This window comes from Zea mays, chromosome 10 (assembly GCF_902167145.1).
Source record: "Zea mays cultivar B73 chromosome 10, Zm-B73-REFERENCE-NAM-5.0, whole genome shotgun sequence".
NCBI lineage: Eukaryota > Viridiplantae > Streptophyta > Magnoliopsida > Poales > Poaceae > Zea > Zea mays.
The window spans coordinates 113,689,714-113,714,716 of NC_050105.1; the positions used below are offsets into that span (position 1 = coordinate 113,689,714).

Genomic DNA, 25,003 nt, shown 5'->3' on the forward strand with positions numbered 1-25,003 from the left:
AGAAGCTACTGCAGACTGTCAAACGTCTAGCTTTTCAGCTCATTTCTATGAATTTAGTCAAAACCGTCCGAAATCAACGTGAACATAGAATCGATCGAGTCACTGCGATAGTAGGAAACCGTTATATCCTAAACTCTATGAATCATTTATCTTTCTCCGCAAGTAATCTCCATAATACTTAGATTCTCTCTACAACCAAATTCTTAAAAAAAGCTTCTTAGAAAAAGGTGAACTAATAAATAGGCCCGAGGTTCAGAGGTCGTAAACCTCTAGTGTACTTTATTTCTTTCTTACACTTCTAGCTGCGAACGGGCCGGACTGCGTGCGCAGCTCAGATAGCCCAACCCACTCTTCTAGTACCCACTCCATAGTAAAGCCCACAACCGAAACCGATCACAGCTGACTCCCGAATCCGTGAAATCCCCATCGCCGTCTCCGTCTTCTCCTATTGCCCTCTCCTCGCCCGCACAGCCGCACTGTTTCCCAATCCCAAACCCTCCGACCCCACCTGGAACCCAACACGCGCACCCACAGAGGGAACCGAGCCTAGCCGAACCTTCGAGAAGTTTCCGGAAAGCCGTGTCGTCGATGGCGGCCGAGGGCGGCGGCGGCCAAGAGACGTTCGAGGCGCGGGTGAAGCGCCTGTTCGGGTCCCGCCTCTTCGACGCCGTCCCGGACTCCTCCTTCCCGACGGCCTCCTGGTCCGTGGCCGCGGGCGACGTCGAGCGCCAACGCTGGGCGAAGCCGTCAGAGGCCCGCGACGCGGAGGAAGAGGCAGCGGGTGAGGCCGGCCGCGGGGACACGCCCTGCGCCTCCTCGTTCTACGACTCCAACGGTTGCCTCCGCAGCCGGAGGCGCAGGTCCAGGCAGGAGGAGTTCGAGGGGGACCTGGACGACCTAGATGAAGACGAGGAGGAGGATGGGGAGAGAGGGAGGGCGACGGAGCAGGACGAGGACGAGGGGGTTAGGGTTAACATCGGCCTCGACCCCACTCTGGATCGGGAGGTGAGCAAAGTTGTCTTCGGTCATTGATTTGGTTTGTTTTGACCACTCCATAAGCTGTTCTTTCGATATCATAATTGATGCTTGGCAGTTTGCTGGAATTAAGCTGTGAAGATTAGGATCGAATCAATTATCGACCTTCATCCTATTCCTTGACCTAGGATTTGTTGCCTCCTGACTATGGTTCTGCATGATTTGGATAAAGGATAGGCAGAGACGATCAGAGCATTTTGTTGGACATTTTTTAGTGGTCTGTGCTATAGTTCCATGTTGTGGCATTTCTGTTTCATTTGTCTTCTTGGATGTGTTCTGGTGACTGCGAGTAGGACCAATGTATTACATTTAATGGTTCACTAGGCCCTCTATCTATGGCAGTTTTTTTATTTTCCTTTTGGTTAATGATTAATTTTTTATTGTGGTAGTTAATGATGATAGTAATTGACTAATGAAATATCGTCATTTGAATGTGATATATGCTTGACCTGGAAACACCTTAAGTAACTTATCTGGACTTGTCTTGAATGTTTCTTCATGGTCGGTCACTATGAGCCATCATATCTATCACTGTTGGTTTGCTTCTAGTGGACTGTTATCTTAGAAGAGTTGTTTATTGCAGGAAGAGGAGGACAAGTATGACAGAGAGGCCTTTGGTAGAGAGGAGGCTGCTGACCGCGTGTACATGCACGATATAATGGATGACGGTATAAACATGAGCATCAACAGTATAGTCCCTGACCTCCTTGATGATTCCATTGAAGGGGTGTACCGTTTTAAGAAGGATCCTCGGGCAGATATGAGGGCAGCATCTGCAAGACTCAGAGAAGACGATGGGTCTGCTAAAGATGGTGACTCTCACTATGCCACTGAAGCGAAGGACTTCCTGAATGTGGGAATTCAGACAAAGAAAGCTGTGGAGGAAGTAAATGTAAAACCTATACTGAAGAGGAAGGAGGAGCAAGCGGATTTGAAACCAAGGAAACGTGTCCGGTTTGATGCTAATGTTAAGGATCGCGAGTCGGATATGTTTGAACGTGATGAAGATTCTCCAATGGTTCCTCAATCCATGGAAGTAGTCACAGGGAAGGAGAGCACGCCTACTTTGTCTGTGTCTCCTGGTGTCCCTGACTATGTAAGGAACCCTTCAAAGTACACCCGTTACACCCTGGATGTACCAGAGTCTAATGATGACTCGAACAGGACGGCTCTTGCTGACCTGCATGATCTGTTAGGGAGATCAGACCAAAACAGGATACATTCTGAGACTGCTGTTGAGATTCCTAGCTCAGTCACATTCATCCCTCGCAAAAAGTCAGTGGATGCCATGGCAGTGGATGACGGTCCCAGAGCTATTGATTCCAACTCATCTGTAATTGGATTGGTAGCAGGTGCCTCTGATGAACCTGATCAATGCGAGATGGATGAAGATGACAGTAATTTATCGTCAACGCCACAGATGCATACAAACTCGAAGGCAAACTCTCGGCGTTACAGGTCAAGTAGAACTGATGATGATGAGTAAAATTGAGGGCCCCAGGGTACCTAGTCTGATGTTTGTTTAAGAAGTTTTTAAGTTTCGGAATACTTATGTAAATCAGGATATATGTGTGCTCTTGTGCTTTGATCTTGTGATCTGAGCTAACCAACTATGTTTAAGTACGTTTCCCCCATATGCTTTGTTCTATAATTTCTTATATTGGGATTTGAGCGCCACATAGTATGTCAATATTAGAAATTTTCAGAAACTTCACTGGTAAGTCGTCTAAGCTGGTTTCAGTCTAATTGTGTCAGACGATATGAACTTTTTTCTTTACAGTTTATTCTTCTTGCAGAAAGCAATTTAGAGGAAACCTAACTGACCCTATATTTTTTCTATCATCAGATATGCACTTCCTTTCCTATGTAGAAACGAGTGTCAGCAGAATAAACAGTTTTGGGGACATAGGGGCATACAAATACAATATCCCATGGGTTACAAAATAGGGCATCCCATTTCAGGTTTGTGACCAAATTTCAGAACCAAAATCCACAATATCAATCTGTACATTCTTGCAGCGTTTATCTACTGTGCTCAAGACACGTAGTGGCGGCGGCTACAGCTCATCAGCAATTCTGTAGAGGGCATCAGCCACCTTGCCAAGCACACCAAGCAGGCTGCTCACTTGGTCCTTCCTCTGCTCCCTGTTCAACCGGCTGTTGACGTTCTGCGCCTCTAGCTGCGCCGCCACCATCTGACTGCTCCGGTCTAGGATCTCAACCAGCTGCCCCTGCAGGTTGGTCGTGGCTTCTCCAGAGGCATTGTCGTCGCTGCGCTGCCTCTTCTGCCCACACTGCGTTGGTGAGTCCTCGGTGATCTGCTCCGACTGCTTTTCGTTTGACGCGCCTGCTGTTTGGAAACATGGATGGTTGTTAAGTATGAAATATGAACTTCTGGAGCTTTGTCATGTGAATTTTACTGCTGTTATTTTGTTCTGGTTGCATGTGAGATTGTCTGACGATATAATATATACCCGAACCGTTTGATTCAAGTAAAAAAAAATTGCGGGTAAGACAGTATCAGGTATTGTATTAAGAAAAAAAACTTCTCACACACAAGTCAATAAAACCATCGAACCTTTGCTCCACCCATATTTTTTAACCACAGTCTAAAATTTGTTCCTGGGGAGTCAAACCTAAGACCTAAAGAATGCTACTTAGACTACCTAACCAACTCGGCTAGAGGCTCTTTTGCCATTTAATTCAATTAGAAATTGTATTAGTTGATTATTTTTCTGCGTGTTACAATAAAGAAGGTAATAGTTATTTGAACAGAAAGACTAAATAGGAAGGAATAGTCCTTACATCATCTCCAACAGATCTATACATATTTCTATGTCTTAAAACTAGCATTTTATTAGAAGGTGCTTCAGATCTGTTATATTTCTTATTGTACATATAACTTTTAAGAGAGATCCTAAAACCAGCCCTCCTTCGCGTCGAGCACAACCCTTGTCACCAACCCCGCACATGTCGCCCTAGATACTCGGGCAACAATGGAAGCGGCACACCAGCTACATAGGGGTGGCAGTGGCAACATTTGCTGTCGCCACGACAAGCGTGGCGGCCAAGCGTGGCGGCCAAAGCGCCTCCTAAGGCAACTAACCCAACATTTACAAGCCCTGGAGACTAGGACCATCCAGATGTGGCCCGGTCCAAGGGGGGCACAACATGCTCTTCCACCGACCCCTGGTGAGCCCAACTCGTCCTCCCCAACAGGTTTTCATGGCTGCCCCACGCAGGCCTTCGTGTATAGCCCAATGAATGCCTAACCCTCCTTCGAGCCACCTCTATAGGCCTGGTCCCTGCCTAGGCCACCTCCACTCGCTTCCTTGCCACTGTCGACCACCACATAGCTGGTGGGCCTCCGCAGACCGATATAGACACACTTGGCCATGCAACCAGTAGGCTCTAGCTAGGGCATTCAACAGCATAACACTACAACCACCCCCTCCGTGCGGCGAATGGTACATGGACTCTAGGGCTAACTCTCACATGGCCTCACACCCTATTATTCTCTCCCACTTCCACCATGTTCGTCATCTTCTCCCTTTGACACCATTGTTGGCGATGGTCCCACTTTCCATCATCGCCATTGAGTCATCTGTTGGACCTTTTTTTGCTTAGACATGGTTCTTGTTGCCCCATAAATCATCAACACCGTGTCTCTATCTGTAGTTTACCATGGATAATATATGTTTCGTCGAATTAGACCCCTTTGGTGTTACTTTAAAGAACCTTAGGACTCAGAACATGATCGTTAGGTGCAATAGCTTTGGCGCTATCTACTCGCTCTGCTTCTTGGAGTCACCAACCGCCACCTTTGCCACTGGCATCTCCTCCCAACTTTGGCACCACCGCCTCGACCACATCGGCCATGAGGCCCTCACACGCCTTTCTAGTAGCTCTCTTATTTCCTATAATAATGGTGCTTCGCTCATCGACATTTGTCATGCTTGCCAACTTGGTCGTCATGTCTGGCTTCCCTTTTCTACATCACAACCTCATGCCTCACTTCTGACATTTCTTTGACCTTGTACACTGATTTGTGGACCTCACAAGTGTGTCGGGCTTTAAGACCTTACTATACTTGATGATTGCACCCACAACCTTTGGACGTTTCCTCTTCGTCTGAAATCCGACATGTTCTCCACTATACCTCACTCTTTCTCCTATGTTGCCACCTAGTTTGGCACCACCATCAAAAGTGTTCAATGTGATAATGGTCGTGAATTCTACAACTCATTCTCTCATGCTTTCTTCCTCCGTCATGGGGTACTCCTCCGCATGTCTTGTCCCTACACATCTTAGCAAAATGGCAAGGTTGATCGTATTCTCCGCACCACAAATAACATCATGTGCTCCCTTTTGTTCCAAGCTCACCTGCCCTCTCCTTACTAGGCTAAGGATCTCCATACCGCCACCTACCTTCTTAACTGGCATCCCAGTCGTCTAATCATAAAGGCTATCGATGTCTCTACCCCTCTACCAATCACGTAATTATTTCCTACCATGTTGTCTTCGATGAGCACCTTTCCCGTTTGTCAAGGCCACCACCTTGGCAACTTCCTCTAACTTTGATTTTTTGGATGAGTTCCCATAGTAGGATTCGATGCTTCCTGTCAAGCGAGTGCCTGGACCCCCTACAATGCCCTACAACCACTACAATAGGAGGTGGTGGTGCCCTACTGGTCTCTAGGCATCCCACGATTGATGTTGTTATTTCACCACCCCCTAGACATGCTAGACCAACCCTTGGTTGGGCCCACAACACCACACTTGCCCCATTGTAGGCTCACCCTCTACCTAGGTCGATCTCTAGCGGGCCGTCGTCAACACCTACTCCAACCGAATCACTAGCTCCTATGCCAAGTGGACTTCACCACACGTCTGGTGGGCCACCTCTTCGAGAACTCTGCCTAGGTTGCCTACCCTCACCTTGAATGTTGTGGTCATTGATGAGCCACCTCCACTGCATAGGCCATATCCCCCCGCCTCGGTGAATTGCCCTACTTCAGCAGGACCGTTTGCACCAAGTCTTGACGACCCTAGAACATGGTGCTGGGGCACCAGCTGGCCTCGCACAACGAGTTTACCGTTTATAGCCACTCCTCTGCTACCAGCCAGTGTAATGTCTGCCCTATTCGTTGACAATCTATATGCTATGAAGACACGTGCTAAGGTTGGTTTCCACCAACTGAAGCTCCTAGTTGCATCGACAACCATTTATCGATGCCTCTAACCTATTGCAGCACCCTCGATGACCCTCACTAGCACAACACCATGAAGGAGTTCTAGGCTTTGGTCGTCAACAACACATGTACCATCAATTTGTGCCCTGCACGCGCCAATGTTCTCACCACAAGTGGATCTTCAAGCACAAGCTCCACTTAGACGACACACTCTGTCGCTACAAGGCTCATTAGGTCCTTTGAGGTTTCACCCAACACCCTAGAGTTGAATTTTTATGAGACTTTTAGTCTGGTGGTCAAACATGTTATCATTCGCATCGTCCTCAAATTGGCTGCCTCTTTGGTGATTGGGTCATTCCTCAACTCGACTTCAAGAACACATTCCTCCCTGACATCCTAAAAAGATGGTGTACTGCTCTCAACCCTTGGGATTTATTGACCTAGCTCGGCCTAATCATGACTACCGCCTCAACAAGTTACTCCATGACTTGAAGCAGGCACCCGAGCGTGCTATAGTTGGTTTGTGTCACACTCGAAGACCCTAGGCTTTGTTGAAGCCAAGTCTAACACGTCGCTCTTCATCCTCCATGGTGACTCCATGATAGTGTACCTACTTCTCTACATGGAAAACATCATCCCGACTATCTCGTCGAGTACCTTGTTGCGCTAGGTTATCACTGTCCTCGAGGCAGCCTTCCCCATGAAAGATCTTAGCCCTCTATAGTACTTCATGGGCATCACTATCCAATAGTCCACTGCAGGATGCTTCTGTCACAACGCCAACATATCTTGAGGTCCTAAAGCATGCTGGCATGACCGCATGCAAGCCCTATAGCACCTCGTCGACACGTAGGCCAAGCTGTTGACAGCATCTAGGCCCCTGGTTGGTTTTAGTGATTAATGACAATGTAATGTTATATGTGACTAACGTGTGTTTTGCAGAGACAAATGGTAAGTTAGGTCGTGTGACAGGTAGAAGTACTACAACGATGAAAACAATCCCGGAGATAAGAACTCGAAGCGACGACTAAAACGACGAAACAAAAGGTGAAGGACTACAGAGTCCGAGTGTCAAGGAGATGTGGACACTCGTGATTTAGTTAGGTCTTTTATTCTCTTTTAGCCGTACTATAAAGAGGGGTTGTCGATGAGTAGTTTGACCAAGAGAGTTCTAGTTTAGTGTTGGTGCACAATCACACTCATATTAAGTGCTAGGTGTCACTCTAGAACTCACTCACAAGTTAGATTGAAAAACAATTTGAAAAACAGCTGAAAACAAGAAGTAGGGTTTCTGGCCCTGGGGCACCGGACTGTCCGGTGCACCCTCTGCCAGGTGGGGCCAGGCTGGCCCGGGGAAGAGCCTTCCCCACGCAGAAACCCGAGAGCGCAGGTTTCAGAGTTGAATTATAGTGGCGCACCGGACAGTGCACCGGACTGTCCGGTGTGCACCGGACAGTGACTGTTCACTGTCCGGTGTGCCATCAGCCCAACGGCTAACTGTCAGAACTAGCCGTTGGAAACGACCGTTGGCGCACCGGTGGCGCACCGTTGGCGCACCGGACTGTCCGGTGCGCCCACGCGCAGGAAAATGCTGGTAACGGCTAGTTGGTGGGTGAGGGCTATTTATAGCCCCTCCACCCACCATATTCAATGTCTTGCACCCCACATTTATTCCAGCACATTGCTAGAGCATTGCAAGCACCAAAAGCCTAGTGAGGAGATTAGAGAATCTTAATCCGCGTTTGTTCCTCATTAGCGCTAGCGAGAGCCACCTAGAGCACACGCCACTTGCATTAGGCTTCTCTTGGTCAAGCGAAAGTCTACGACTTGTTACTCTTGGTGATCGGCATCACCTAGACGGCTTGGTGGCGTTGGGAGCTCGGTGATCACCGTGAAGATCTTGTTGGTGACCCGACTCAAGTTTGTAAGCGGTCTCGAGGGATCCACCGCACCGGAGTGGCAAAGGATCATCTCGTAGTGAGCACTTGGTTCTTGCGAGGACCAAGGGAGAGCGATACCCTTGCGCGGGTGCTCCAACGAGGACTAGTGGAGAGTGCCGACTCTTCGATACCTCGGGAAAATTGGAGGAGTCTTCTAAACCTTGCTTTACATTCCGCACTTAATTCAAGCACTTTACATTGTGTATTTGTTTAAGCAAGTATTTGAAGTATTGTCTTAGCATTATTGTATTTCTAGTATTACTATCTTATTGCTAGTTGTTGGGGTGAAGTTGGGCTCTTACTTAGCTCTTGTTTAGCTTTTAATTAGTGTTGATTTTTAGAAAAGCCCAATTCACCCCCCTCTTGGGCATCGTGATCCTTTCAATTGGTATCAAAGGCTTGTTGCTCGTTGATTAGCTTAACCGCTAGAGTTACGATGTCCGGTGGGGATGGACCTCCTCCCGTTTTTTATGGTGACGATTTTCCATATTGGAAAATTCGTATGGAAGCATATTTAGAGGCTATAGACATTGGTGTCTATAAAGCTGCCACACAAGGATTCCCCGAACCTATAGATCCCACAAATCTTGTAGGTGATGAGTTCAATTATGAGAAATGGAATGCTAAGGCCAAAAACACCCTTTTTATAGGCCTTTGCAAAGATGTGTTCAATAGAGTAAGAAATCATAAAAATGCTCATGATTTGTGGATGGACATTTGTGCTCTACATGAAGGAACTAGAAGTGAGCGTGAGGAGAGATATCACATAGCCATGAGAAAGTTAAATTCTTTTGAAATGCTTGCTAATGAAAATGCCAATGCTATGTACTCACGTCTCAATATTCTTGTAGAGGAAGTTAATGGATTGGGGCTTACTCAAATCTCACAACCGAATGTTGTGAGGAAGATTCTCAGTGTCCTCCCAATAGACAAATATGGACACATTGTCACTGTGCTACATCAAATGGATCTTTCAGTTACCACACCTACACAGATTTTAGGAAAGATCAATGCTCATGAGATGTACATGCACATCAACGACAAAGAAGAATCATCTTCCAAAAGAAAGGATTTGGCTCTCAAAGCAAATCATGAAAGAAAAGGAAAAACAAAAATACAAGTTGAGGAAGAATCCTCAAGTGATGATGACCTTGATGCTAACATTGCCTTGATGGTAAGGAAGACCACCAAGATGTTGAAGAAGCTCAATAGAGAAGGCATCAAGTTAGATTCAAGAAAGAAGAAATTCTTTTCCAACAAAAGAAAGACCATTTCTGAGATAGATTACTACAACTGTGGTGAGCTCGGTCATCTTGCTCATCAATGTAACAAGCCCAAGAAGAACAAGTTCAAGGGCAAGAAAGAATATGACATCGATGATGAAAAGAAGGAAAATAAATTCTTCAAGAGGAAGGATGGGAAGCAAAAGGGGTTCCACAAGAAGAAGAATGGAAAGGCATATATTGTTGGTGACTGGCTCACTGACATTGAGTCATCAAGTGGATCTTCTTCAAGTGAAGAAGAGAATGATGAAAAAGTTGCCGCCATCGCCGGGGACTTCTCTTCACCACCACCATCGCCATCATCGACTACTCACCTATGCCTCATGGCTAGAGGTGAACGGAAGGTACAAAATGATATTGATATTACTGATGATAGTGATAGTGATGAGGAATTTGCTTCACCTTCTTATGATGAGCTAACTGACTTGCTTAAAGAATATACTCAAATTATTAGAAAGTCAAAAGCTAAATGTGATAGGTTGAAAAATAAAAATGAATCTTTAAATGCCAAATATGATATAGTTATGAAAGCTAGTGATGAAATAAAAGAAGAAAATAAAACTATGTCATCAACTGTAAATGAGCTCACAATCTCCCTAAAAGATGCTAAGGATAAATGTGACAAATTAAGTGAAGCTAATAGGGAGTTGCAAAATAGACTAGTAAAAATCAAGGAAGACTATACTCAAATTAAATTTGATCATGACAATCTTCTTGTTGAAAATGAACTTTTATCTTGCAAAACACATGAGGCTATTAACCCTGTTGTTAAGATTGATGTAGCAACCTCATGTGATGATTTGAGTCAAGAAGAGCAAACTAGTCTACATGCTGAATTGACTGAAAAAGTTGAAGTCCTGACTTTAGACAACCAAAAATTGAAGAAATACTTGACTGATGCAACTACTAAAGGAAAGGTTGCTATTGAGAACAATGATTTCAACAATGAGTTGGCAGTGGATAATCAAAGGCTTAAAAATGAGGTCAAGAAACTAAAAAGTGAAAATGAACATCTTGCAACAAGTGTGCAAAAGTTCAACAAGGGTCAATACCTCCAAAATGAGCTGCTTATGAACACTGTCATGAAAAACAACAAGAGTGGTATTGGATACAATGCTTTTGTGCAAAAGAAAGCTACCACTCAATACAAGCCAAAGCAGACTCACAAGCCCATCAAATGCTTTGAGTGTGGAAATGAAGGTCATTTTGCCCACAACTGCAAAGCCAAACCACCAACTCCCTTGCCTAAGCACTCAAGACCATTTGCTTTCAATGCTCATTATGTTCTAAGAAAGGTTGCAAATGGAAAGGTCAAAGTTACATTCCTAGGTCCACCAAACAAGAGTAGACCTAGACAAATCTGGGTTGCAAAGTCCTTGATTGAGAGAGTCACTGGTCCTATGCAATATAGGGCCCTCAAAACTTAAGCTTGATTTGTCTCTGGATGTAGGTGAACTACAAGACCGGTGGGAGCCATTGGGTTATTGACAGTGGATGCACACAACATATGACAAGCAACCCACGGATGTTCACCTTACTTGATGAGAATGTTGATGGACAAGATAAAATCACATTTGGAGAGAATTCAAAAGGAAAAGTGCAAGGACTTGGCAAGGTGGCAATTTCAAATGATTTATCAATATCAAATGTTCTCTTAGTTGCACCTTTGAGCTTCAATTTATTATCAGTGGGTCAACCCTGTGATCTTGGACTTTAATGCTTATTCACTCCAACAGAGGTTATTGTAACAAAGATGGATGATGAATCAATGGTGTTCAAGGGACTTAGATACAACAACCTCTACTTAGTGGATTTCACTTCAGAAGATGCAGACTTAAGAACTTGCCTCTTCACCAAAGCTTCACTTGGATGGCTTTGGCATAGGAGGCTTGCACATGTTGGGATGAGCACACTCAAGAAGGTATTAAAGAAAGACATGGTTAGAGGATTAAAGGATGTGGTGTTTGAAAAAGTCAAGCCATGTAGTGCATGTCAAGCTGGAAAACAAGTTGCTAATACACATCCTACTAAAGCTTTCATGTCAACATCAAGGCCACTGGAACTACTTCATATGGATTTATTTGGACCTACAAATTATGTAAGTGCCGGTGGCAACCTCTACTGTCTAGTGATTGTTGATGACTTCTCAAGATACACTTGGGTGTTCTTTCTCCATGACAAATCTGAAGTTGCATCTATATTCAAGAAGTTTGCCAAGAAAGCACAAAATGAATTTGATTGCAAGATCAAAAAGATTAGAAGTGATAATGGCAAAGAATTCGACAACACCAACATTCATGAGTACTGTGATGAAATTGGGATCAAGCATGAAGTATCTGCCACATACACACCTCAACAAAATGGAGTTGTTGAAAGAAAAAATAGGACCTTGATCACTCTTGCAAGAACAATGATTGATGAGTATAACACACTGGAGAGGTTTTGGGCCGAAGCTGTCAACACTGCATGTTATGCATCAAACAGGCTATTTCCTCACCGACTACTTGCGAAGACTCCCTATGAACTGCTAAATGGGAAAAGCCAGACGTCTCCTTCTTCCGGGTGTTTGGGTGCAAATGCTACATCTACAAGAAACGCCATCACCTAGGGAAGTTTCAAAGACGTTGTGATATTGGTTTTCTTTTGGGTTATTCATTAAAGTCCAAAGCATATCGAGTATTCAACCATGCCAGTGGCATGGTAGAAGAAACATATGATGTGGAATTTGATGAGACTAATGGCTCCCAAGGAGCACTTGAAAATCTTGATGATGTAGGTGATGAGCCACTTAGGGAAGCAATGAAGAACACGCCAATTGGAGCTATCAAACCAAAAGAAGATGAAGAAGAGGTGCAAAACATTGACAGGCTTTCTTCATCAAATGTACCACAAGATGATGAAAAATATGAGAGGCATGCAAATAAAGATACATTTGTCTCTCATGAACAAGCAAGGGTACAAGCCGAAGATGTTGATGCTCTAGGATCTTCTTCCCAAGTGGTTGACAGGAGAAACTCATCACTACTTCAAGCTCATCCTCCAAATCAAATCATCGGGAGTCCTTCACAAGGGGTTATTACCCGATCACATAGACATGCTTCTTTTATTGAACATCACTCCTTTGTTTCTTGTGTTGAGCCTACTTGTATAGATGAGGCGCTACAGGATCCGGACTGGGTGAATGCCATGCATGAAGAACTTAACAACTTCACCCGTAACGAAGTTTGGACCCTGGAGAAGCCCCCACAAGATGCAAGAATCATTGGAACAAAGTGGATGTTCAGAAACAAACAAGATGATCAAGGTGTGATTGTAAGAAACAAGGCAAGACTTGTTGCAAAGGGATTCTCTCAAGTTGAAGGCTTAGATTTTGGAGAGACCTTTGCACCGGTTGCTCAACTGAAAGCCATCCGTATCCTACTTGCATATGCATCATGCTATGATATAAAACTTTATCAAATGGATGTAAAAAATGGATTTTTAAATTACTTCATAAATGAACTTGTATATGTTGAACAACCACCTGGATTTGAAGACCCTAGATATCCTAACCATGCTTATAGGTTGTCCAAGGCGCTATATGGACTAAAGCAAGCTCCAAGGGCTTGGTATGAGCGCCTTCGCGACTTCCTCATCGAAAAGGGCTTCAAGATCGAGATCGTCGACACAACTCTATTCACAAAGAAACACAACGGTGATATTTTCATTTGTCAAGTATATGTTGATGATATAATCTTTGGCTCGACAAATGACTATCATTGCAAGGAATTTGGTGAGTTGATGTCGAAGGAGTTCGAGATGTCAATGATTGGTGAGCTAACGTACTTCCTCGGCTTTCAAGTCAAGCAAATGAAAGATGGTAACTTTCTCTCACAAGAGAAGTATACCAAAGACTTGTTGAAAAGGTTCAACATGGAGAAGTGCAAACCAATCAAGACCCCCATGCCAACAAATGGACATCTCGACTTAGATGAGGGAGGTAACCCGGTTAATCAAACTCTTTACCGTTCTATGATTGGTAGTTTATTGTACCTTACCGCATCTAGGCCCGATATTATGTTTAGTGTCTGCATGTGTGCTAGATTTCAATCTAATCCTAAGAAAGCTCATCTTCGCGCTGTTAAGAGAATTCTTAGGTATCTCAGGCACACCACAAGCGTTGGTCTGTGGTATCCAAGGAGCTACTTTTGATTTAATTGGCTATTCCGATTCGATTATGCCGGTCGCAAAATTGATAGGAAAAGTACTTGTGGGGGATGCCATCTGCTTGGTAGATCACTAGTTTCATGGACATCCAAAAAGCAAAATAGTGTTGCCTTATCAACTGCCGAAGCGGAATACATTGCCGCAGGTGCTTGTTGCACACAAATTTTATATATGAAACAAACTCTTCTAGACTATAGCGTAGTTCTAGAAAAGGTACCTTTGTTGTGTGATAATGAAAGTGCTGTTAAAATTGCTAATAATCCTGTACAACACTCTCGTACCAAGCACATTGATATCCGTCATCACTTCCTTAGAGATCATGTTGCTAAAGGAGATATCATTTTAGAAGGAGTGAGGTCGGAAGATCAATTAGCGGATATTTTCACTAAGCCACTTGATAAGACCCGCTTTTGCATGTTGAAGAATGAACTAAATATTCTTGATCTCAGAAATTTTATGTAAAATGTCAAATGGTGTTGTCAAGCTTGCATTGCATGTTTAAATTTCTTGTATTGCATCTAGGGCTTGTCTAACCTAGTTGAGATAACCGCCAACAAAGCGAGTGAAAAAGCTTAACTCGGATCAAACTTGACAAGTCTTAGTTTTAAGCTTTTAGCACTTAAATTCTTACTTCTTATGCAATTGTTGGTTCTTGAAATATGCATGAGGTACTGCACTAAGGGGAGTATTCAAAACTCAAATCACTCATGAAAACCCCTAGTGCAAGGCCAAAATGCAAACTTCACCATTTGCCTATTTTCTCTAAAAATTATCTAGCCTATGGCAAAATATTTTGAAAATTATATATGAGGGTGCCAATACCTGTCCCAACAAGTGTTATTTTGTGTGTTTATAAGTTGGAATTTGGTTTGGTTGGGAACTAGATAGAAAAATTCAAAAATCCAAAATTTTCCCTCTATCTGGGCTCACCGGACAGTCCGGTGTGCACCGGACACTGCACTGTGCAATGTCCGGTGCACCGGCAGCCGCGCGCTAAAATTCCATTCTCCTGTGCGTTGTCCGGTGGTTCACCGGACAACTACTGTGCGCTGTCCGGTGTGCACCGGACAGGCACTGTAGACTGTCCGGTGCGCCCATACTTGGTTTTAAAAAAAAATCCTTCTCTGTCTGAGCCCGAGGCCAGGCTCATTTTCTCCCCTGGCCAGCCTCTGCTCTCGGTTTCTAGCGACCACCCTCTGCTCTCTGCTCACCGGCGTTCACCGTCTCCGGCCGTGCTCCGGCGACCTCGACCCAGTGCTCCTCTCCTACCCTCGCTCGGTGAGCAGCTCCTTCTCCCTCTGTCTTCTCTCTCTCTCTATTTCTCTAGCCAGTGAAGCCCCCTCTTCCACCCCTTTGTGCTCATTTAAAATTCCTGTGAATTCCAGTGAAATCAAGTGGTCATATGTGTTCCTCTGTGTGCCTTGAACATCCTTGCAGGTTCCTAGCTCCTTCGGGAGGGTTTTCCCACCTCAAATAGCCATTTCCCCGAAACCCTAAAACTCTGCCCTCCACGTGTTCGGTGAAATGCCCAAACCAGCCAAAAATGCTCCAATTGAACCCAAATTTTTTAAGGCACCTTCACGACATCTCCAGTAACATATTCGCCAAATTTCACGTCCATCCGATATTCCAGGCTTTAATTTCACCCAATTCCCCGTTTCGAGCGATCGTTTCCGAGCCGAGTGACCAAATCTCATTTTCTTCGCCTAAATTCAAACCAAACACACACTTCACTCATATTCACCCATATAAACCTATTCGTGAAGTATTGGCTCAATTCCACGTCATTTCGTGCCTCTATTCGAATTCCAAACCTCCTATGACACTTTCTATCGTTCAAACGCCGTTTTCACGTCGTTTGACCTTTCGATCGTCTCATCTCTTGTTTTCTGTGTCATCTTTCTCTGTGTATGTATTTATTCACATTTCATATACTTATGACTATGTGACTAATACGTGCTCACCTCTTCTATCATTTCAGTGACCTTGATTGCCCGTGTGCCGTCTCCTGTCCTACCTGGATCATCACCTCTCGTGTGAGCTTTCCAGGTAGTCATCTCATCCTTTGATATTCTATCGGATATTATCGATCTGTGCTTAGTCTCTCTCTCTCTTATTTGCAGTCATCAGGTCAGGATGCCGCGCACGAAGAATGTGTCGGTGCCAGGGGAGGCGATGATGAGGATCCTCGTCGCCCCTTCAGGCAGGTCAAGGGCAAGACAGTACACTTGGAGCAGCAGGAAGGCCGCAAGAAGCGGCGTATGGATAGAGCAGCCCGTGCAGCGGCAGCAGCAGCAGCAGCCGCTGCGCAGGCCGAGCTTGGAGATCAGCCACATACTCCGTCAGATCCGATTGCGTACCGTGTTCGTCACCTCGCCTCCCGGCCTCGCTCCTCCACTCACACCACTGCTTCCACTCCACCACCCACTCTGTCTGCTCCCGTCACCCCTGTTGCGCCATCCACCACCACAGCCATACCGGCTACCTCCACTACACCAGCTTCCACTGCTCCTCCTCCCGCTCCCGCTTCAGCTCCTCCTATCCCTCCACCTCGATTCCGAGAGCGCGATGAGACTGAGGTACGCCCACTTGCTACGGATCCCAGACTTTTTGACCTTCAGCGTGCTACAGCGGCACGGGTACGTAGGTTCAGATACGTACCCGTTGAGTCTTGGTTACCGGCTCAGAGGGACCCTGCTGTAGTTGACCTTTTCAGCACCCATATTCAGGAGTCCTTTTTCAGAGCTCAGATGTCTGCACAGATTGCTCTACGAGTGCACCGGCTTTTGGATCTTCCAGCTTTTCTGCTTGCCGTCGGTGCTGACTCTGAGGTGCACCTCACATATCTGCCTGGCCTTCTGACTCTTTTGACTACCAGCGGCAGGTATGTTGAGGAGTGGGTCCGAGTTTTCTACGCGACTGTATGGATAGACCCAGATCATCACTGGATGAGGTTTCGTTTTGAGCGAGAGGATGTCACTATTACTGCCAGTCAGATTCGCCGGCTCTTTGGATTTCCCGAGTCGTCGACTCGACTTCACAGCTTATGCTACGGCACCTCTGACCCTCCTCGTCGCCCTCACGACAGTGTGGCTCCGGGTACAGCTCACGTCGCGGCTCTGTTCCGCCCGCCCTTCTCAGATGGGTCGCGACGTTCACCGGCAGATTTCACTACAGCAGCCAAGTACTTATTTGAGCTTATCAGACGGACTCTTCTGCCGAGGATGGGATACAGGGAGGCTACCACACATATCCAGCTCTGGCTCCTTGGTGCCCTGGTCTCTCACTCTGAGTTTGACGTCGTGGATTTCCTTATTTGTGAGATCGAGGACACCGTTTTGGATGGCATACGTGTTCGTCGACAGTTGCCATATGCTCACTACCTGTGTCACATTTTTGCGCAGCTGATTCGGCCTCCACAGTTCCAGGGTACACTTGAGGCCTCATGCCTTGTCTTTGGGTCCTACCGTCCTGCGCCTGAGGCTCCTGTGCCAGCTTCTGCTCCAGTCTTTGACTCTCAGGCCGAGGATGCTGCTCTTCATCAGTTCGAAGCTCAGGATGCAGCAGTTGATGATGATGATGATGATTTTGGGATTCCTCCTCCGCCTCCGCCTCCTATGCCTCCACTCTCACATGATCATGAGGCTGGGAGTTCTAGTGCTACCCCTGCTGCCCCTCCTGCTATTGACCCTGCACTTGCTTCGATTCTTCAGACACTCACTCAGCAGCAGGCTCACTTGGCAGCCGAGCAGTCCCGCCAGGCAGCAGCCCATTAGCAGTTATCCGAGAGGATGCTCTTGATGTTTCAGACCATACAGGACAGACAGGATTCCCTTCAGCAGCAGCTTCTCCAGGATCGGGCTGAGAGCAGGGCATTCATGGCTCTTATGCTACAGCATTCTGGTGTCTCAGTTCCCCCGGTTCAGTCTGCTCCACCTCCTCCGCTTTAGGCTCCTGTTGTGCCAGCAATTTAGACAGGACCCCCTCCTTCTTCTGTTGGTCCTTCTCCGCTCCGGCCGGTCACCCTGGCTTTCACGTCACCGGTTCTCAGCTCTGTCTGCCCTCAGCCGCTAGTGCCACCAGCTTCTGCTGTTACCACTTCTGCTGTGGCAGTATCTGTGACCACTTCAGTTCCGGCAGCTTCTGCAGCGCGGCCTCAGTCCGAGTCAGTACCAGCTCCAGCTTCTACCGCAGATCCTGGATCCGAGACTGACTCTGACCCCCCGCCGGCGTTCGCTCTGCTGCCTCGACTGCGACCGGATGCGCCCCCGCCGCCTCCTCCCGCCTCAGATGTGTAGGTTAGGGTACCCTTTTGGTGTTTGACGCCAAAGGAGGAGAGATATGAGTTGTGAGAGCTAGGGGGAGTTAGAGAGTTAGTAGAGAGTCATTTTTGATGTAATATATGTGCTTGCTACTCTCTGTACTAGCTTGGTGTTTTTGGCTCACAAACTCTATATATACTCTCGTTGCTTATGATTGACTGTGTGTATTATGTTTTCACCTTATATTTTATCTCCAGTCTTCTAGTTCTTGATTCATCGATTTAACTTCACTTTTATATGAACAAGAAACTTACGATGTGTATACGCTCATTCTTATTATTATGGTACACATTCTTTCTGTCAAAGATTACTGAGTATAACTAACCATCTTTTCTATTGACAAAAATTTCAAAACAAACTACTCTCACAAATCTTGTAGGGTTGTCATCAATCACCAAAAAGGGGGAGATTAAAGCATCTAGGCCCCTGGTTGGTTTTAGTGATTAATGACAACGTAATGTTATATGTGACTAACGTGTGTTTTGCAGAGACAAATGGTAAGTTAGGTCGCATGACAGGTAGAAGTACTACAACGGTGAAAACAATCCCGGAGATAAGAACTCGAAGCGACGCCTAAAACAACGAAACAAAAGGTGAAGGACTATGGAGTCCGAGTGTCAAGGAGATGTGGATACTCGTGATTTAGTTAGGTCTTTTATTCTCTTTTAGCCGTACTATAAAGAGGGGTTGTCGATGAGTAGTTTGACCAAGAGAGTTCTAGTTTAGTGTTGGTGCACAATCACACTCACATTAAGTGCTAGGTGTCACTCTAGAACTCACTCACAAGTTAGATCGAAAAACAATTTGAAAAACAGCTGAAAAACAAGAAGTAGGGTTTCTGGCCCTAGGGCACCGGACTGTCCGGTGCACCCTCTGCCAGGTGGGGCCAGGCTGGCCCGGGGAAGAGCCTTCCCCACGCAGAAACCCGGAGCGCAGGTTTCAGAGTTGAATTATAGTGGCGCACCGGACAGTGCACCGGACAGTGACTGTTCACTGTCCGGTGTGCCATCAGCCCAACGGCTAACTGTCAGAACTAGCTGTTGGAAACGACCGTTGGCGCACCGGTGGCGCACCGGACTGTCCGGTGCGCCCACGCGCAGGAAAATGCTGGTAACGGCTAGTTGGTGGGTGAGGGCTATTTATACCCCCTCCACCCACCATATTCAATGTCTTGCACCCCACATTTATTCCAGCACATTGCTAGAGCATTGCAAGCACCAAAAGCCTAGTGAGGAGATTAGAGAATCTTAATCCGCGTTTGTTCCTCATTAGCGCTAGCGAGAGCCACCTAGAGCACACACCACTTGCATTAGGCTTCTCTTGGTCAAGCGAAAGTCTACGGCTTGTTACTCTTGGTGATCGGCATCACCTAGACGGCTTGGTGGCGTTGGGAGCTCGGTGATCACCGTGAAGATCTTGTTGGTGACCCGACTCAAGTTTGTAAGCGGTCTCGAGGGATCCACCGTGCCGGAGTGGCAAAGGATCATCTCGTAGTGAGCACTTGGTTCTTGCGAGGACCAAGGGGGAGCGATACCCTTGCGCGGGTGCTCCAACGAGGACTAGTGGAGAGTGCCGACTCTTCGATACCTCGGGAAAAATTGGAGGAGTCTTCTAAACCTTGCTTTACATTCCGCACTTAATTCAAGCACTTTACATTGTGTATTTGTTTAAGCAAGTATTTGAAGTATTGTCTTAGCATTATTGTATTTCTAGTATTACTATCTTAGTGCTAGTTGTTGGGGTGAAGTTGGGCTCTTACTTAGCTCTTGTTTAGCTTTTAATTAGTGTTGATTTTTAGAAAAGCCCAATTCACCCCCCCTCTTGGGCATCGTGATCCTTTCAGCTGTCTTCCACCCACACTCAGACCATGGACCCAACTGACTATCGCAACCTAGTCAGGGCTCTATAGTACTGAAAGTTCACTCGTCCAGACATCACATATGCGGTTTAGTAGGTTTGTCTCCATATGCATGACTCACGAGATCTTCACCTCACTACCATGAAGTGTATTTTTTCTACCTTCACGACACTACTAATCTCGAGCTATTTATCGCTCTCTGGCTATGACCCTCACTGTCCATATCAATGCCGACTAGGCCAACTGGCCCGACACCTGCAAGTCCATGCTAGTCTATGTGGTGTTCTTTAGCGACAACCTTATCTCCTAGTCCAACAAGCATCAATAGATGATCTCTTGCTCCAGCGCCGAGTATCGTACCGTCACAAATGGCTTTGTTGAAGCCGTCTAGTTCAAGTAACTTTTGTAGGAACTTCATCAATCCATACAGTGTGCCATCCTCGTCTACCACAACAACGTCAATGTGGTTTGTCTCTCAACTAAGCTAGTGCAACACCAGCACACCAAAGATGTCAAGAATGATCTTCACTTTCATCACGAGCGAGTCACCGTCGGTGATTTTTGGGTACTCCACGTCCTAACTACCTCCTAGTTTGCTAATATCATCACCAAAGGGATGTGGTCCACTATGTTTTGGGAGTTTCGATCTAGCATGAACGTTCACTCTAGTGTCATTCCTACTGCGCGGTCGGGGTAGTGAGATGACCAGCCTGTGATTCCCGTGATTGCTCTATGATTACGCCCATGGTTGCTCCCATGATTGCTCTTGTAATTGTTCCTTATTTCCATAAATCAGTTAAGCCTAAACCTATATAAGTGTAACCATGTACACTCAATCAATTAAGTCATGTTTTATCACTAATTACCCATGTCTTCAAATGTGAAGCAGAGCATGGAACTGGGTCATGACAACAATGATGAGCGTGGTTGTCGCGGCTAGTCGGGGCTAGGCGAAACAGGGCTCGCACAACCGGGTTAAGTACGACTAGGTGTTACCGGAGGCTTGCTAGCGCGAACGCAGATATGGTGGGGCTAGCATGACCGAGGCCGATACACCTAGAGGCAAGCTTCACGATTATCGGCTGCTTGACGCGTTAGACAACCATTTAGGGCTTGTTCGGTTATGAGTGGATTGAAGGACCCTTGCTAGTAAAAATGAATAGAAAATGATTTAAGCACCCTCAATCCCCTTCTATCCGCATTCAACTGAACAAGGCCTTAGTGGGGGTGGGACTAGCACGACAACTAGATGGAGTTGATTTGGTCGATGCGGTGTCGGCACGGCTAGGGCGGACCTCTCATGTTGCCAGATGGTGAGGGGTCTTGCACGAACATGGCTATGGTGCAGGGCCGGAGAAAAAGAAAGAAAGAGGAACAAACCATTTATTTTAGCTAACTTCACGTATGCATGACTTCATGAGTTTTTGGAGTACTTCTTGAGGTGCTCTAGTAAATCTAGAGATGTGACTTTTGGATCTGAATTTTTATGAATTTGAAGCTAGTGGAGATGGTTGTTTTGATTAAAAATCCGATCTAAAACTAATTTTGATGGACCTAAAGCACAAAGAACAACAATCAACATATTGCTTTCACGAGTATTGATTCTAAGAGCAAGTTTACTAATAGAGCCAACTGATGGTAGTAAAGATCCTTCGGCCATTTAGCCCATTTATATATTGGTTAGCTTTTCAGTATTAATGCATGGCGTCATATGTCTCTCCCACAAAGGTTATTGGTTCTTGTGTCGAAGCCAGCTAGGTATAAGTTTATAGCCCGCTTCTCCTCTCTTTGCTCTTTTCTCTCCTCCACCTCAACATTTAGCCAACTTATAGCCTCTCATTATACTTGGTCTAAGGTTGTGTTTGAATATAATGGAGCTAATAGTTAGCTGCTAAAATTAGCTGAAGATATCTAAACAACCTAGTCAATAGTTTAGGTATTAGCTGCTTTTAGGTACTATAACTATTAGCTGTACCATAAACTACTCATTAGTTTATTAGCTGGTTCAACCTAGTTAAAATCAACTAATAGTTAGCTAGCTAATTTCACTAACAATTTTTTTTTGCAATAAAACAAACCCTAAGTCATCGCCTGGTGGAGTCCGGAACTTCGCTCTGTTATCTTAAAAAAAGTCAGCATTGCCGTGTGTTTACACGGTTCTTTTTTTATGATCTTATACACATGGTAAACTATATATTGTGCCTTGAAGAGTTCGATAGTTCCAGAACTAATCGGTTGTCATAAAAAAGGACAACTCAGTCTCATACAGCTTTAAAGCAGCACAAGACTGTTCACAAAGAGAAAAGGTAAGCTAGTGTGTTGCAATCGTAGGACGCATGAGAAATGGCAGCCACAAACTTATGTTCTTCTTGGAATTGCAGGATTTTCATGGCATGTTTTTTTTTTTGAAGCTTTTGGATTGAAACGGCATGGAGTAATTGGCGCAACCGCTTATACTGCATTAGACTTTGGCCGATCAAACCGAACCAATGGAACAGTAAAAAGTTTCTGTGGAGTAGTACCTTGCTCGGAGCTCGCTTGCCTGGGCACATCAGTCGTCTTCTCTGTAACTGTAAGCAGAATGCAAAGCTTTTGTCAGGCAAGTAACAATCCCAATACCAAAGTACATCCTTATCGTTAGCTGGAACAGAAAGTAGAAAAAGGGCTATCAATTCCAGAACCATGAAAAGAACATTTTCCCCAAGAAGCAACTGGTCAAGGAAAACATGTTCATTGCACGCGGTTCCACACAGAAAAAAGGTTACAGTTTTACGCCAAGAAGAAGCTCACCGTGCACTGAAAGAGAGGAGGCACGCGCCATTTCTAGGAAGGATGGAACAGCAACAGCTTGCTCTCCGGGGATCGGCACGGCCACCGCAGCCGGCGCCGGCGTCGGGCTTGGCGTGGCCGCGTCTTCTTCTTGGTCATCCTCGTCCTCAGACGAGGAGAAGAGGCCACCCCGTTGGACCGCGCGGCCAGCGTGGACCACCGCCTTCGCCTCCTCCTCCTTGCCGTCCACGTCCTCCAGCGCCGCCGCATTACCGCCGGCGCGGCCCTCGAGGATGTCGTAGACCTCCCGGTCGAAGAAGCCCGGGAGGCGCCTCTCCCGGCGCGCGTCGTTGCGCATGTCCCAGAAGGAGGCCTCCTTCCTGGCCGCGTACCCGCGCTCCCACTCCCTGATCTTCTTGTAGTCTCCGGCGAGGTTGCTCCAGCGCTTGCGGCACTGCACGGGCCCGCGGTCCACGCCGTGGCGCCGGCAGTACTCCGCCACCGCGGCCCACTTGGTCGGCTCCGCGCCCTCGCCTCCGCGTACCCGGCCGCGGCCCCGGCCGCGCCCGCTCCCCTCCACCACCCGCTTCCCCTCGACGAGCACCAGTATCTCCTGCCGCGTCCACCGCGGCAGCCGCGACCCGCGGCCCGTTCCCACTCCTCTCGCCTCGCCAGCGTTTGACATGCCGCCCCCGGCTCACGTACGGCGAGCTCTCGCTCCTTGGCCCTTTCCCCCCAAAAAGAACCGGTGTCCGGTGTAGCTAGTTGCGCAACGGAGATGCAAGGGACGAGGGCGTGATGAGCTCCGGACCTTAATGAACTCTAAAGCTGGGGGATTATGTGAGGGAGGCAGTGAACTAATCAGCGATAAGGCTTTGATTAAGAGTAGGGTTAGTGAAGGCTGCTCTCCAGCTCTCCTCCTGAAGACTACTAGAGTAGAGAAGGAGAACAAAAAGGCAGGGAGTGGTTTGCATCTTGCAAGGGTTTGGAGCAAGTGGATTAAGGAAAAGCTACAGGCAAGCAATGAGTGTGAGTAATTAGGAGAGGAGAATGTCTCGGACTTCTATTTATTTACATATAGAGACGATGAATTAGCAAGTAGGGGCTCCAACACCAACATGGACAGGGTAGGTGTTGGAGGCCTAGCTAACCTACCGTCATCAATTTTCAGCAACAATAATAGGGTGGGGAACAGTGTGCGTGTGGGGGTGGGGTGGGGTGGGGGAGGGGAGGGTATTGTGACGTGGATTCTAAAAAAATCACTAAGAGCATCTCCAACAATGCCTCAAACTGGTGCCTCAAATTGAAATATGAGGCTCTACACAGGAAAAACTACTCCAACAGTGCCCTATTTCATAATTTTTTGTCAAAAAACTATAGGGCACCCTCTCAAGTGACTCAAATATACTACACCGTAGTGGGCTGCCCTATAATCTAGATTTGGGGCTTTACTGTTGGAGCGAGGTGTTTTGTTGGTGCCCTAAATTCTATAAAATATACTTATTTTCAAATTATAGAGCATTTTTATAGGTCACGTTGTTGGAGATGCTCTAACAACAGCTCCACTTTATGAAAATTTAGCCGAACATTTTAGATGCAAGAAATCTAGATCCACTATTTTGATGGATCTAGTGGCATATTCACTGTTTTACTGAGCCCCACGAGGGTATCTATTAACTCAATTTTGGTAGAGTTGAAAAGATTTATCCATTATTAATAGGAGTGAAAACGGAATCGAGTATACCTGTCGGGTACCGGATACGGATAGTACAAATACCTGTTTTTATATAGTTTTGGATATTTTTATACCCGGGACGGATACGAGTACTATCAAGATAGTGCAATATCGGATTCGAGTAGGATAAAGGTACCCAGGTTTCGAGTACCCGTTTTTCTTTTTTTCGTAATCTCTACAACTATTAAGAGCCAATTGTAGACCGCCTCCGCCTCCTCTACGCCCGCACGCCGCAAACCCCGTCGCCCCCGATCCCCTCGGTCGTCTCCTTCTCCGGAACGCAGGCAGCGCCCCCGCCTCCGCCTGCCCGACGTCCGGAAACCCCGCCTCCGCGATCCTCCCGCCTCCGCGATCCCCAAGCACGCAAATCCCTACGCGAATGGCACCGTGACCGTTTCAACCGCCGCGAGCCGCCCGCCGCATGCCCAGTTGCTACCTCTGCGAAATCCCTCGCCCAGCTACTACCTCCGCGCACCAGATCCACGCCAACATCCACGCCCAGATCCAGTGCACAGGATGCCCCCGCCTCCCCCTCTCCGCGATCCGCGCGTGCCCTAGCCTAGCTGAGCGCTCCACGAAATCCACGCCCTCCTCGCAGAGGAGTATGCCCTGATCCGTGGCGTCCGGGGCGACATCCAATTCATCACCAACGAGCTAGCCAGC

The 25,003-nt window shown here is 46.6% G+C and overlaps 2 protein-coding genes across 3 annotated transcripts; one reads left to right on the forward strand and one right to left on the reverse strand.

Moving 5' to 3' along the window:
• The first annotated feature begins 496 nt into the window (after positions 1-496).
• On the forward strand, positions 497-2,692 carry LOC100382401 (uncharacterized). Its single transcript, NM_001175146.1, has 2 exons — positions 497-1,005; positions 1,619-2,692. The coding sequence occupies exons 1-2, from the start codon at positions 589-591 to the stop codon at positions 2,519-2,521; spliced, it is 1,320 nt and encodes a 439-aa protein (NP_001168617.1). The 5' UTR covers positions 497-588; the 3' UTR covers positions 2,522-2,692.
• A 222-nt stretch (positions 2,693-2,914) lies between these two features.
• On the reverse strand, positions 2,915-23,690 carry LOC103641593 (Putative homeodomain-like transcription factor superfamily protein). 2 transcript variants are annotated; one of them, XM_008664933.3, is made up of 3 exons: positions 22,627-23,690; positions 22,359-22,406; positions 2,915-3,382 (listed from the first exon to the last, which is right to left on the reverse strand). In XM_008664933.3, the coding sequence occupies exons 1-3, from the start codon at positions 23,288-23,290 to the stop codon at positions 3,093-3,095; spliced, it is 1,002 nt and encodes a 333-aa protein (XP_008663155.1). In that variant the 5' UTR covers positions 23,291-23,690; the 3' UTR covers positions 2,915-3,092. The 2 variants fall into 2 exon arrangements, with proteins under 2 accessions (XP_008663155.1, XP_008663154.1); XM_008664932.4 differs by having other exon boundaries at positions 2,915-3,385.
• Between the last annotated feature and the right edge of the window lie 1,313 nt (positions 23,691-25,003).

What these genes read in the sequence shown, in the direction of transcription:
- LOC100382401 (NM_001175146.1), top strand. Translation starts at nt 589, where the DNA reads ATGGCGGCCGAGGGCGGCGGCGGCCAAGAGACGTTCGAGGCGCGGGTG. An exon ending in ACCCCACTCTGGATCGGGAG is followed by an intron (nt 1,006 to 1,618) that starts GTGAGCAAAGTT and finishes TGTTTATTGCAG; the next exon opens with GAAGAGGAGGACAAGTATGA.
- LOC103641593 (XM_008664932.4), bottom strand. Translation starts at nt 23,290, where the DNA reads ATGTCAAACGCTGGCGAGGCGAGAGGAGTGGGAACGGGCCGCGGGTCG. An exon ending in CTCCTCTCTTTCAGTGCACG is followed by an intron (nt 22,407 to 22,626) that starts GTGAGCTTCTTC and finishes TTCTGCTTACAG; the next exon opens with TTACAGAGAAGACGACTGAT. An exon ending in GCAAGCGAGCTCCGAGCAAG is followed by an intron (nt 3,386 to 22,358) that starts GTACTACTCCAC and finishes GTTTCCAAACAG; the next exon opens with CAGGCGCGTCAAACGAAAAG.